The following is a 13,997-nucleotide window of genomic DNA, read 5'->3' as shown; positions in this document are numbered from 1 at the left end:
TGTTGTTGTAATTTAATAAGATATCTGCTTTTGTATCCGTAATAGAAACTTAAGATATAAAATGAAATAATTAAATAAAATCATTTTAAACAATCACAATCGCTGATTCAAACAGTGCAGCTATTTAATTAAATATGGAATCCGAACAGCATCTTGTCTGATAGATCGAGAAAAACATAAACACAAAGGCCCATAAGCAGGGTGTGAAGGCTGAGGGCTCATTCAGTAAGGATTAAACAAATACTAGTACCTGGAAACATTCTGGGAATTAAATAAGTTTCCAACAACTGAAACTTACAAAAATATTTATTTTGATTCAATCTTAGATACTGAGAATCTTCCTTCGAAATGCTAGCCATTTCCTGCCCTTCCTAAGATCCAGTATAGGGGATACTGTTCAATCATAAGCCAAATAATTCAGAACCTTGCTGGGCCTCTGCTCAAACTGCGTATTACTTCTGGTAGAAATGAGGCCCACAAACAGGAAAGGCAAAGTGAGCACATCCGCTCAGGAAGCTTACTGAATTAATTTGTGATGTCAGCTTGCTTTCTATTAGTGTTCACCTTGGCTGCACATTAGAATCAAAATGAGAGAACCTTTCAAAAAGAACAAAAGAAGCCCAATGTCCCTGGCCACACCACAGAGCAATTAAATCAGACCTCCTCTAGGGGCAGGGCATTGGGCTTCTTTTGTTCTTTTTGAAAGGTTCCTCTCATTTGATTCTAATGTTGCAGCCAAGGTGAACCACTAATAGAAAGCAGCTGACATCACAAATTAATTCAGTAAGCTTCCTGAGAGGATGTGCTTCACTTTGCCCTTTCCTGTTTGTGGCCTCATTTCTACCAGAAGTAATACTCAGTTTGAGCACCCAGAGGCCCAGCAAGGTTCCTGAATTATGTGGCTGGATTCTAGGGAGGCAGGAAATGGCTAGCATTTCGAAGGAAGATTCTCAGTATCTAAGATTGAATCAAAAATAAATATTGATTCAATCTTAGATACTGAGAATCTTCCTTCGAAATGCTAGCCATTTCCTGCCTTCCTAAGTCCAGTATAGGGGATACTGTTCAATCATAGCCAAATAATTCAGAACCTTGCTGGGCCTCTGGGTGCTCAAACTGAGTATTACTTCTGGTAGAAATGAGGCCACAAACAGGAAAGGCAAAGTGAGCACATCCTCTCAGGAAGCTTACTGAATTAATTTGTGATGTCAGCTTGCTTTCTATTAGTGTTCACCTTGGCTGCACATTAGAATCAAATGAGAGAACCTTTCAAAAAGAACAAAAGAAGCCCAATGTCCTGGCCACACCACAGAGCAATTAAATCAGACTCTCTAGGGGCAGGGCCCAGGTGATTTCAATGAGCAGTCCAGGTTGAGAACCACTTCATACTGGTTGCCTCTTTCTCACAAAAGTAATGTGTCTGTTGAGGTTTATTTTCAGACAACTCTAAGGGAAAACATCTCGCAGGGAAACTTAACTGTACACATTAAACAGGGTCCTCAAAAAGCAGTAAGTTAAGAACCAGGACACACAGCCAGACTGCCTGAGTTCTACTTCTGCCTCTCCTACCAACCAACTGGATGACCAGGGTTCATTATTTAACCTCTGTGTGCACGTCAATGTGCTCACCTGTAAATGGGGACAATGACTGCCCTGTCCTCAGAGAATAGTGGAAATGATTAAGTGAGTGTGTACGTGTGTGTGTGTACATATGTATTAGAACAGTACCTGGCACGCTGAGAACACCATATGCGTGTTTTCCTATTATTGGTGATGATGATAACATTGATAATACAAACATAAATTAAAGGTATGTGCAAATTGAACTAGAGCACGTGCAAAATTTGTTCTTGCCTTTTTTAAATTTAAATAGAATAAACAATAATAAAATATGAAAAGTGTAATAATTGTATTTTTATTTTAGCTTATTTTTATTGTGATGTTTAAATGACTCTACTGTCCATCTAGTTTTTTGTTATAAAAACTTGACTGTTTTGTTTTCTGTTTTTGTTTGAATATTTTTATTTTTTAACAGTTGACATACAGTATTATATTAGTTTCAGGTATACTACCCATTAATTAGACATTTATATGAAGTAGTCACCATCTGACACCATACATAGTTATTACACTAATATCAACTATATTCTCCATGCCATACTTCCCATCTCTGTGACTATTTTTACAATTGGCAGTTTGTACTAACTTGAAGGAAAAAAAGAGGCTATCTTGCTATTAAATGTAAAAAGAGCTTAACAAGAACCCCCATCAGGAGGGTCAAACAAATCTTGGATTGGCAAGAAAATGAACTAGAGAAAAACAGAAATGTTCGCTCTATCTACAACATCTGTAATTCAAACAAAGAGCACAACATTATGTTAATACCAAGTATCTGGGAATTCTATTCACAACAAAGCAAATGGGTTTTCTGCATAACAGGAAATCAAATTATGAACAATATGCAAAGTGTATTTCCTGCATGCATTCCTCCAATACAGTGTCTCAAACTAATTTTGATATTAAAAGGTAAAAATATCCCATTATAATAGCTTCAGAGCATGGAAAGCACTCAATGTAAATTTCTCATGTTAGACTGGGACCAGCTAAATAAAAGCAACTCAGAAAACTGAGGCATAATTTTGTAATTAAATTTTACAGGGGTAAAAGTAGGCTTACAATTGTTCCTATGGAAAAAGACAGGAAGGTTATGACGATACAACAGCTTTACTAACTGTGTTTCGTGCATTCACTACTGTGCATCTACTTGTGCCCCGCCCACATTAGGAGTAATCAAGTTGGAATTAAAATCCAGGGTATTTTACATTTCTCAACCCTGCTTACAATGTATTCAAATGAGCACAGCTGTTGTTCTTCACACGATGAAGTGACATGAAAATCATATTAATGCACCTACACCCTAAAAATGATTTCCAAAGAAACGGCAATGATGCCATTTCCTTATAACCAGCCTAATTCCACAGTACAGTTCAACAGGTCACACTTTATTAAAATTTCTACTAAAAATCTATGAATCCCAGCCTCTAAGAAGGACTTGTAAAAGATTTCATTTTAATAATATTCCTTGCTATGTTGCACGTACATAGCCCAAGCAGTTGTAACAGCTGTTTATCCTGTGTAAGCCGGAGTTCACTGAGGCAAAAACTTTGGGGCTTATGCTAGTGAAAAAAAGGTCGGGTTAAGAATAAATGGAGCTTAATCTGGAAATGGATTTGATGATGAGAAACTTGTTCCTCAGCAATTTGACAGGCTACTGACTATCTAAATTATGCCACAAAATACTAAACTACAGGAGTGGGTACATGCGAAGGAGCAGGAGCTACCTGGTGTCCATATAGCCGGGATAATGCTAATATGATTATTTCAGGAAAACAGACACCCATCATGGAGTCCAATTCTTCTTATAAATATCATTCTCTCCTATCCAAGACTTTTAAATCACCCTACAGCTTATTCCATGAGATTCTTCAAATTCCCAAGGGTCCAAAAACACTTTCCCCTATGATGATGCAGTAGAGTTATCCTGAAAAGGTCTCCTAAAAAATAAATCCCTTCTTTTGCCTTCCATGGCTCTGTTTCCCAAAGACCGTGAAATACATAAACATCATATTTGCCCAGACAGACCTCAGCTTCAATGCTTTACAGCAAAAGACCACAACACAGGCTACAGAAAAACAAGTCACTGGTACTTTAAGAAGAAAAAAATAGACTTAAAACTATATGTAAACAGATGGTCAGTTGGCTTTCAAAACAGCACATTTATGGTCCCTAACAATTAGGGACTAATTGTTTAGTCAGAGACTAATTGTTTATTATACACCAATAATAAAAGCCACTATAATGGACCTTGAGGGCATTATGCTAAGTGAAATAAGCCAGACAGAGGGAAAACAAAATCTACTTACAGAAACAGAAAGTAGGAAAGTTGAGAAGTGGTTGCCAAAAACAGGGAGGGGGTGAAGGAGGAGGAAGCTTTGGGGACAAACTTTCAGTTGCAAGATGATCAAGGCCTGAGAACCTCGTGTATGACATGCCGTCTATAACCGATCACACCGTACGGCGTCGTTGCAATTTGCTGAGAGAGTAGAACTCAAATGGTCCCCACACAGAAAAATAATAAACACCTGAGGGGATGGAAGAGTGAACTAGACGGGGGAACCCTTTCACAATGTGTGCGTACATCGAATCATTGCATTGCACACTTTAAGTATCTCACAGTTTCACTTGTCAATTACACCTCAATGAAAATGAAATTTAAAAAAGTAAAATTATATGATTCATGTTTTTTTAAAGCCACCACAAAGCACTGAGAGTTTACGAATTGCCAGGCATTGTGCCGGACACCTCATGCATCACACCTCCCAACATCTCTAAAAGGTAACACCTCATTCTACAGTTAGTCAAAGCGAAGCTTGGATTGTGGAAAAGATTCTCCAGGGGTGACTCATTTAATATAAGGCGGAGCCAGAACTCAAACCCACATCTGATTTCAAACCTGGTTTTCTTAATCACCTTCCTACCTCCCTAATTAGGAGTTTTAAGAAAACCACCCTGGCTTCAAACAAAGTATTCACGAAACAGGTACCAGAGCCTCCTGCTAAGGAATCCTGTTAATACCCTCAATTAGGGGCATCTATATTAAGTTGTCAAGCATTAAGTATCTATATTAAGCAGTTCCTAGACATGGATTCTAGTAATATTCGTTTATTTTAAAGGTGGTTCCTGGATACATCAGGAATGGGGAATCAAGACAGGAAGGGAAGGAAACCCATGGAGGGTATGTCTTCCAGCCAGTTACCACTGTGCTTGTATGGGCTCAGTTCCACTGGAGAGAGGTGGGAAAAGACACAAACCATGTACTTTTGAATTTTCCCACCCAAGAGGTGATGGAGCTGTGATATTTACCCATGAAACTCCTGGGGTCAGGTTGGGTATTAATTCCTAGGAACTTCCCAGTAGTGGTATAGGTGGCAAAATAAGTTCTAGTAGCCAGAAAAAGCGAATGCTGGCCACTAGGTTCCAACTTACACCCTCTGGAGTACTAAGGACTTCAAAATGGATTTCATGCTGCATCTGCTCTGGCCAATAATTTCTTCAAAAACTCAGGGAGGGGAAAGGAAAAGACTTAGGCCAGTTGTCAATGACTGGTGTATGTCTCAGAGCAAGCAACAGTCCCAGTCCTCCACACATGCACTTCGATTTTACAGAGGTGATTTCAGTTATTGTTATAGGCTTTGGGGAAAGCTACCAAATAAAAACGAATTGAGTTCACCTTCTTAATTCACAACCCCTTCGTCACACTCATTCGACTGTTCAGTGCCCCACCCTATTCATCATACACAGTAAAGGTCAATGTTGATGTTTCTGGGATATACTGGAGAAGAGTATCCAAAAGGGGAAGCCCCTTTGCCAAACAATGATTAATGAAATGGGGCATGCGGGTAGTTCTTTATGGAGGCCAGACTAAATTTTTAATATACCTAGATTTTGTTGTAGAAGTTTATTATGCATCGTTCAAAATATTACTGAACTCTGGACTCTTATGCTGAAATATGTCACTATGGCTTATGTAAATATTTAATTTTTAAACTTTGCTTTTGAACTCTGTAAAAAAATTTAAGGTTACCATAGGAGAAGGCAGTCTACAGTTGCTATTCATAGAAACTTAATCATCGCTCTGTACAAGGATCCCAAAGGCATCTCACGGAAAATCACAGGCCAGAACGAGAGGGCAGATGGAGCAGATGGTAGAGCCCGTCGCTCCTGTCCTGATATCCTGGAAACAACTGAATATGCAGGTATAAATTTAGGTCTATAATCTCTAATCATGGGTAAACAGAAAGTATTGCACTTGTTGAATCAAAAAGTATGAAAGGCAGATGATAAATGAAATAAAAATGAAGTAAAAAATGACATTAATGCTCACGGGCATTAAAACACAGGAGGGAATCTATGACAGGGGTGTCAGACTCATTGTCACTGGGGCCACAACAGCCTCGAGGTTGCCTTCAAAGGGCCGAATGTAACTTTAGGACTGTATAAATGTAACTACTCCTTAACTAGGGGCAAGGAGCTTGGCGCTGCCGCTGGGAAGAAACAAGGCGCCGAGCCGGATAAAACAAGATGGAGGGCCAGATTCAGCCCTCGGACCTTGTGTTTGCCACCTGTGATCTATGAGCTATCAAACCAGGTGGTGCAGGTGTCAGCACTAGGAGCAAAATGGGAGCATAACTGAAGTCAACCTGCCATCTCATCACCTACCTCCCAGGCCCTACACACCCTGAGCTAGAAGAAAGCCAAAGGAGAGGGTGCTATCACAGCTGGAACCAACCAGAAAGAAGGGAGCCCCCAACACACAGGGCTACCCATTTATTTAAAGAAATCAAATTTATAGATTCACCTCACACCAGTCCTCAAAATATATTATGTGAATGCTACAGTCTGAACATTTGTCTCCCTCCCCCATTCATATGTTGAAAAGCTAATACCCAAGGATGGTACTAGGAGGTGGAGCCTTTGGGAGGTGATTAGGTCCTCAGGGGAGTGTCCTCACAAATGGCATTAGTGCCCTTATAAAAGAGTCCCCTGAAAGATTCCTAGCTCTTCCACCATGGAAAGATGCCACCAGAGGTCTACAACCCAGAAGAGGGCCCTCACTTGACCTTACTGGCACCCTGATCTTGGACTTCCAGTCTCCAAAACTATGAGAAATAAACATCTGTTGTTCATAAGCCACTTAGAACCCAAATGGACTAAGTTAATTATACATGCATTAAAAACCTAAATTAATAATAACGGTGGCAATGAGGATGATGAATAAGAGGCCTAAATAAGGCGAAAAGAAAAAAAGGTTGAAATGTGAATACATCAAAGTTGAAAATGTCAAGTCATCTTTTGTCATGCCTAAGTTGAAAGTTAAGAAATTCAAAGACAAGCCACAGACAGGAAGAAAGTATTTGCAACATTTATAACAGCTAAAGGAACCACATCTAGAAAATGTAGAGAACTCTCAACAGGAAGCAAGGGATATAGTAGGTAATCTATGTAAGAGAAAACAGAACTGGTCCAAAAATGTCTGAAAATATACACAGCTTTTTAGCAAACCAGGCAACAGTCAATTAAAACAGGAACAATGGTTGTATCCGACTGGCAAAAACTAAAACATTTCTTACTAGCATTGGTGGGGCTGGAGGAAACAGTTTCTCTCACACAAGGCCTGCAGGGTTACAATATGACACAACTATTAAATACAATTTGGGATATGTATAGCCTTCAATCAGCGATGGCACTTCTGAGAATTTACCTCAGGGAAACCCTGACCCATATACCTAGAGAGGGGTACGCAAGGCTGGGTGTTCTTTCAGGATTATTGTCTGTAGTCCAAAATTAGAAACAGACAAACACCAACAGTCCAGCAACAAGAAGTTTTTCTGTTAAATAAAATTCAGTAATCCACTCCACGGGATGGGTTAGAGCAATTTAAAAGAATAAGGTAGATACACATGTACTTACATGAATGGTTCTCTAATTCACCTGTGAAATGAAAAGCAAGTTTGTGGAACAGTAAAAATAATAATACGTCATTTAGGATACAACTGGATATAAACAAAACAACATGAAATATTTCCATAGTTAATGCATATACAGCTTCATTTAAAAGCCACCTGGGAGACACCAAGAAGCTGTTACCAGTATTAACTCTGGAGAGAGGACTAGGACGGCGGGCAGCGGTAGAGAGGGGTGAAGGACATTTACCCTGCGTTACTCTTTTACACAAAGAATGTGTTTGGGTATTATCTGCACAATTGAAGATAAATAAGATCTGTAACCAAAAGAAAGAGAGAGAGAAAGTAGTTGGAGTCCATATACAATGTGTATTTTTCCTCCTATTTCTTTTTAATTGAAATATGTGTACTGCCCCTCTCCCAACTCCTGTTTCAGTGATGCGAGGAAGGGTGTACTGAACTATACTGAACTTCCTGGATCTGAACGAGTAGTGACTAGTTTTATTTTTACACCATTCTTGGCACAGAAGCAGGGCATCGAGTTGCAAGGCAAAGGTCTACTTTGTTTCCTATCCTAGCAGGATAGGTTTTTATTAGCTCTCTATAGCATTGGCCCTTTTTTATTTCTTCTTCTTTAGCTTTTCTTCCAAAATTGTGATGCAGAGTCTTCTTGCAGCTCACACGGTTTTCATGGCTGACCCTTCCTGTGTTGGTTTCTGGCCCCAGCAGGACAGCACTCCAGAGAAAAGGCCTAGCCTAACAGGATAACCTCTCCAATACTCAGGAGCCCCCTCTCACCCGTGGTTACAACTAAACTGATCCTCTTCACATAATACACACTGACAGGAGAAAAAACACCAGGCTTAAAATAGTCATTTCGGAAACTCGTTGTTGCTAATTAGAGTCAATAAGATTTACAGAGCCAACAATAAAGAGGAAAAAATAATGAAAATAAGTGCATAGCGGGTACAAAGCATACATCTGTATCCCTTAAGATGATGTGCATATTTATGTTTCCATCAATCCCAAACAGGCTCTCAAGGTTCCACCAAAGCTACCTAAAAACTACTTGCTAACTCTGGTTTTTAATTCCTAAATCTATCATCTGAGCTGCCCACCTTCTTTGCTGCGGGGTTAGGGAAAGGAGCATGTTATTGCTGTCCCTGAGGGTGAAAGCAGAGGCTTATGGGTGGCTCTGCTCTGTGGTATAATGTAGCCACAACAGGCAAGGGGGTATGGGTAAGACACAGTGTAAAATGCTAGGATTTTCCTTCAGTGCTATAAAAAGAAAGATCTTGGAACAATATTTTTTTTTTACCAAGAGCTTCTTAAAGCTATTCAGCTTGCCTCAGAGCAGACTAGGTCCCCAGCATTTACTAATCAAAGCATTTCAGCACAGGCTTCCTGGACAAAAAAGAAACATGTGGGGAAGAAGCCGGAAGGGAGAAGAGAGGCGTATCACACGAAGGACCAGTAGAAGCTGCCAGACCAATGGAGAACACAATGTGTAAAATCAAGGGATAAACTTACAAGTATCCTACTTTTTCTCTGATATATCATCGCTATGGGACATGCGCTGGATTCACATCACTAAAAGTCATTGTCAGCAAAACATATTTTAAAGAAAGTGGGCCTCTAAGCAACCTTGTGATTGTACCACTTGGCCAGTGCCTTCAAATGATCTTATGCAAAAACATGGGCTACGAGCTTGGCATGCCACCCGCATTCGTGAGCACCAGTGCTTTCTCCTAGCACACATTCACTCTAACACACCACTTACAGGAATCCACCTCCCGCAAGGGGAGGGGCATCGCTCCTTCTGGTTCCAGGACTGGGCTTAGAGCCAGAAGAAAATGACAACCTTGGAAGCACAGAAAGTTTAATCTTTTTTTCCCTTAAATCCTCTCATCTTTTGGGTGCTGATATATGATCACTGGCTAAAAAATAAACCTCCAACCTCTAATATGTGACTGAGGAATGCCTAAGGTATTTAAAAAGTAAAAAATAAAATTTATGAGCTCTTAGCTAGAACTGTCCATGAAAAGAAAAGTAATAAAGAGATGAAAGAAATCGGTACTGCATTATTTGTTTTAATTGGTCACAATGAGGGGCACAACCAAGAAAAAATGGTTAGTATAAAAAAACTGAAAGAAATTTCCCTAACTATGAAAATAAGCATGAGTCAAAATACTGGGTTTACAGAACAATGGAGAGGCATCAAAGAGACTTCAACCCTAAAACCTTTCTCTTTCTTAAGCAAAGAAATACTTCTGATCGGTCCTACTCAGGAGCTTAACTGAGTTGCCATGAATTATTTACAAACCCCAAATACCTTCTGTTGCTTTTACAGAAGCTTGATTTACCAGTTAAAAAATCAAACTGACAGTTTAGCCTCTTGTATACATACCCAAACTTTTAAAATGCTCTAGGCATTATAAATATATCTTTCATGAATACAGCTTCAACAGTTCTAAAAATAGTTTTTTGGAGGAAAAAAAAAAAAACCTCTTTCAAGCCATTGTTTTATACATAACAGCAGGAAACCAAATAGAATGTCAAAGCCAAAGTGATTAACACACCCAGTAATAAACATGAACATTGAAGTCTCACTCAGATACATTTTTTGAGATTAGCTTGGAGTCTATGGTTTAGCCCCAACTGTGCCCAGAGATGATTCCAGGGAACCCAAATTCAGTAGGAAATGTCGGGGCACAACGCTAAAACTTGCCTTTTCATGATGTGTAAACAGGCCCCTTCAGGACTGGCCCTGGGGAGCAGATGTCACTCTGTAGCACCCCAAGAGCTTCGCCCAGATTCAGCCCTGACCCCAAAGATGCCGTTGCACAGGGCCAGTTCCGTACCACTGCTCACAGGTGCAATCCAGGTTGCCCAGAAAGCAGAACACCAGCCTGACAAATTCCAGTAACTTTGGGTACAGACACCTAATTCGGGGATGTGAAAAGGCTAATAGCACCTCACAATTTGGTGCCAGGTATTTTATTGTGTTCAATGTGTATTCAGTGCTCCAGATAAAGCTTATCCTAGCTCCAAATATCGGAATTTACAGAGCCAAAACAGTCTGTGTTCTGTGGCCTCATAGTTTCAAGTACAGACTAGCCATTATCTCTTGAAATAATAACCACTTTTTATGAATATTCAGGTCTAACTGCCCATTAAACACCAAATAAATCTTACGATCTCCAGACATTCCATTTTTTAATAATTCAATATGGGATCATCTCAATCGGTGTCATAATAATGAGATCCTGCATTTATGATATGGTGAACCGAAAGCTAACGTGGGAAGAAATTTCTGAATAATTGAAGTGCAGGCTAAAGGAATCTTATTCTTGATTTGCTAGTGAGAACAACTGATCAAGGCCAAATCCTTGCTCAGGATAGGAGAACCCTTAACAAGCAGCGAAGGGCAGAAGGAAGAGAAAGAAAAGGCCACAGTTACAGTCACTGAGATCAAAAGTGTTTTCTCATCATTTTCTTCATTGTCTATGGGTAGAGTTAGAGGAGGGACTTAAATCAGTAATACTGGCCAGTTTTCTACTCCAACAAATGTAATTCACATTCCCCTGTTCTCCTGAAAAATACCAATTGTTCTATGATTTAGCAGATCTAATATTTCAGACTAGAGTTCTTGGAAAATCCTAAGACATTTCAACATAAGATATACTTTTAAAGTAGAATCTTTAAATAAATTACAAAGGGTCATCTAAAATGGATATACTTATGTAGATAAAATACCTTGCAAATCAGCAACTAGATAATGTAAGAAAGACAAATATCATTTTTTTACCTTGTTTTGATCTGTCCAGTAAAAGAAAAATCCCTGAGGGTCAGACCTCAAAATAATTGGAGTGACAATAGTGGAGTCCTAGAAATGGAAGAAAAAAACATGTGTATCAGTACTTATCACTGTAGAAAGTCCTACCCAGAAGTTACTTAACAAGTAATAATCCTCAAGAGTTTCTACAGGGTAATCAATTATTCATAAAAATTTCAAAAAAATTAAATGGCATTTTTGATGTCATAGGATCATTAATTACTAAACTGAGATCCTTTAGTAATAACTAGATGATTTGGACGTTACTTGTAAAGGAAAAGTCCAGCAATGCATATAGTTATTAATTAAGACAAGTTTTTTTAAAGGCAGTGACATGTTTTCTTTAAAAAGCTATATTTAGTTTTCCAAATAATTTTACATTAAATATCATTATATATTTTATGATTAAAATTAATTAAAATTCATGCTTGCAATAATATTTGAAATTACATTCGCTCTATAAAACTATTTTTAATTGCACTAAAGAGAGTAAACATAGCGTTTGGGCCTTGCTGTTTCCAAGGTAACAGTAAATAAGGCCATCTTCTACATATTCAGAAGGCTATACACAAAATTGTTACAAATTTAAATTTCACACGATGAAATAAAACATCAGACAAATTTAAAGCATGCACATTATAAAGCAAAAACTGCATACACTGTAATTATAATATCAAACATTTCCAAAATCTGTGTTCTTCCCTTTTGGCAATTTTCAGAAAGGCATGCCATCTGCACAAGAAAACACGTCATTGGACACGGGTTTTTATACTGAAATACTTAGGCCTTTGCAGGAATTGCATTTTTTAAAAAAGAGACATAAATTACCAGTGTCTTTCAACTTTTTCATACACATTATAACTACAATATCTCTTATCCTTTATCTGATCAAAAGGCCTTGTAATGAAAATTAGAACGCAGAGAGATAATTGGTGAATTTGGGATTCTTTTACTGGTGGATAGAACAGATTGATGGCTTTAGTCTACGTGGTAAATTTTGTTGCAAGAGCCAGTTATAGAAGCCAACCCCCTGGGTTCAAATTTCTGCCTATCTCCTCTCGGTGCCTCCTTCTACACAACCACAGCTGGAAAAAAGAGAGAGAGAGAGAGTAATAATACCTACCTCAGAAAGTTTTTGTGACAATTAAATAGGATAATTTGGGTAAAGCACCTGGACCAATATTTGGCACATAAAAATGTGTATTATTGTTATAGTGAATTATGGTTACAAACTGATTTATTAAAACATGTTAAATGAAAGTTTATCATGGCATTCTTTATTGACCGTGGCAAACATACGTAACACAAAACTTACCATTTTGAAGTGTCAAGTTCAGTAGCGTTACATTAACCACACTCATCACTGCCATCCATCTCCAGAACTTTGTTCATCTTCCCAAACCGAAGCTCTGTATTCCTTAAACACCAACCCCCTCCCCCCACCCCCGGCAGTCACCATTCTACTTTCTGTCTCCGTGAACCTGACTACTTTTGGTACCTCAAAGAAGTTCAATCATATAGTATTTGTCCTGTTGCATCGAGCTTATTTCACTCAGCATAATGTGGTCAAGGTTCATCCTTATTGTAGCATGTGTCAGAATTGCCTTCCCTTTGAAGGCTGAGTAATATTCTCTTGTATGTGTATTTCACATTTTGTTTACTCATTCATTCATCAATGGACATTTAAGTTGTTTCCATCTTCAGGATTTTGTGAATAATGTTGCTATGAACATGGGTCTAAAAATATCAGTTTGTGTCCCTGTTCCAGTTGTTTTTAATATATATACCCAGAAGTGGTATACCTGGATCACAGTTCCCCCCCCGCCATAGTCCCCCCAGGCCTTTCACTGGGGCTAGCATGTTATAAAAGGTATGAAAGATCATCCCCGTCACAGCTAGAAGAGCATCATTTGAAGAATTGGGATCTATGCTAGACCTGTGTGTCAGATCTCCATTCAGAAATCAAAAACAAATGAGAGTGTTTTATACAAGAAGCAACTAATGCTGAAAGACATAAGAGCCGCCTGCATCCTCATGGAATAGCTTCCATCAGGGCCCAAAGCCCCATCCGCAACCTCTACCTGACAGGCCAGGATATCTTCACCTGTGGGCTGATGGGGGCCCTGCAAGGGGCCCTTCTGTGCAGCAGTGCCATCCTGGATCACAGCTCTGTTACTGGGCAGGGGGCCTGGGCCTGAGCCAGTCTGCCTAGGGCCAGCTGGTAGTGGGCTCTTAACTTGGTGCAGGAAAGATTTCACAACACAAGTCCAGGTGGGAATACAGGTACATTTATTAAAGCTGCGGACAGTGAAATAAGGAAGGGCCTAGCATAGAAGAAGCAACAGGAGAGCCTGGGCTGAGCTGCCTTAGCTCACTGGGAAGTCAGAGGACAGGGGGCCTTGGGGACAGGTTTAGGGGATTAGCCTGGGACAAGCTGCCATTGCCCATTGCCTTAGAGTTTAAGAGATGCGTGCCTGTGGGGAAAGAATTGGGGGAAGAAGAAAGGAAAGGGAATGGTGCAGGCTCCCAAAGGGACAGAACTGGAGTAGGGCCTTCATCTTAAGGCTTTTACCTCTTTCTTGCAGGTGGGAATGTTAGGGGTAGGTTCTCAGGGAAGGGTTTCAGTAGACTATTCATCA

The 13,997-nt window shown here is 39.4% G+C and overlaps 1 protein-coding gene across 3 annotated transcripts in view; it reads right to left on the bottom strand.

Moving 5' to 3' along the window:
* The window catches only part of PLCB1 (phospholipase C beta 1), a 647,197-nt gene that overhangs the window by 617,544 nt on the left and 15,656 nt on the right, over window positions 1-13,997 (bottom strand). For 2 of the 3 annotated variants that reach the window (XM_024559913.4, XM_024559915.4), the window contains exon 2: window positions 11,332-11,409. The exons of the other annotated variant lie outside the window; for it this stretch is intronic. In XM_024559913.4, coding sequence (XP_024415681.1) covers window positions 11,332-11,409 — 78 coding nt within the window. The remainder of the gene's footprint in view (window positions 1-11,331; window positions 11,410-13,997) is intronic. 3 annotated transcript variants of the gene reach the window in all.

The sequence above is a fragment of the Desmodus rotundus genome, chromosome 6 (genome assembly GCF_022682495.2).
Source record: "Desmodus rotundus isolate HL8 chromosome 6, HLdesRot8A.1, whole genome shotgun sequence".
NCBI lineage: Eukaryota > Metazoa > Chordata > Mammalia > Chiroptera > Phyllostomidae > Desmodus > Desmodus rotundus.
The sequence above is the reverse complement of the archived record's forward strand: the minus strand, read 5'-3'. Positions and strand labels throughout refer to the sequence as shown.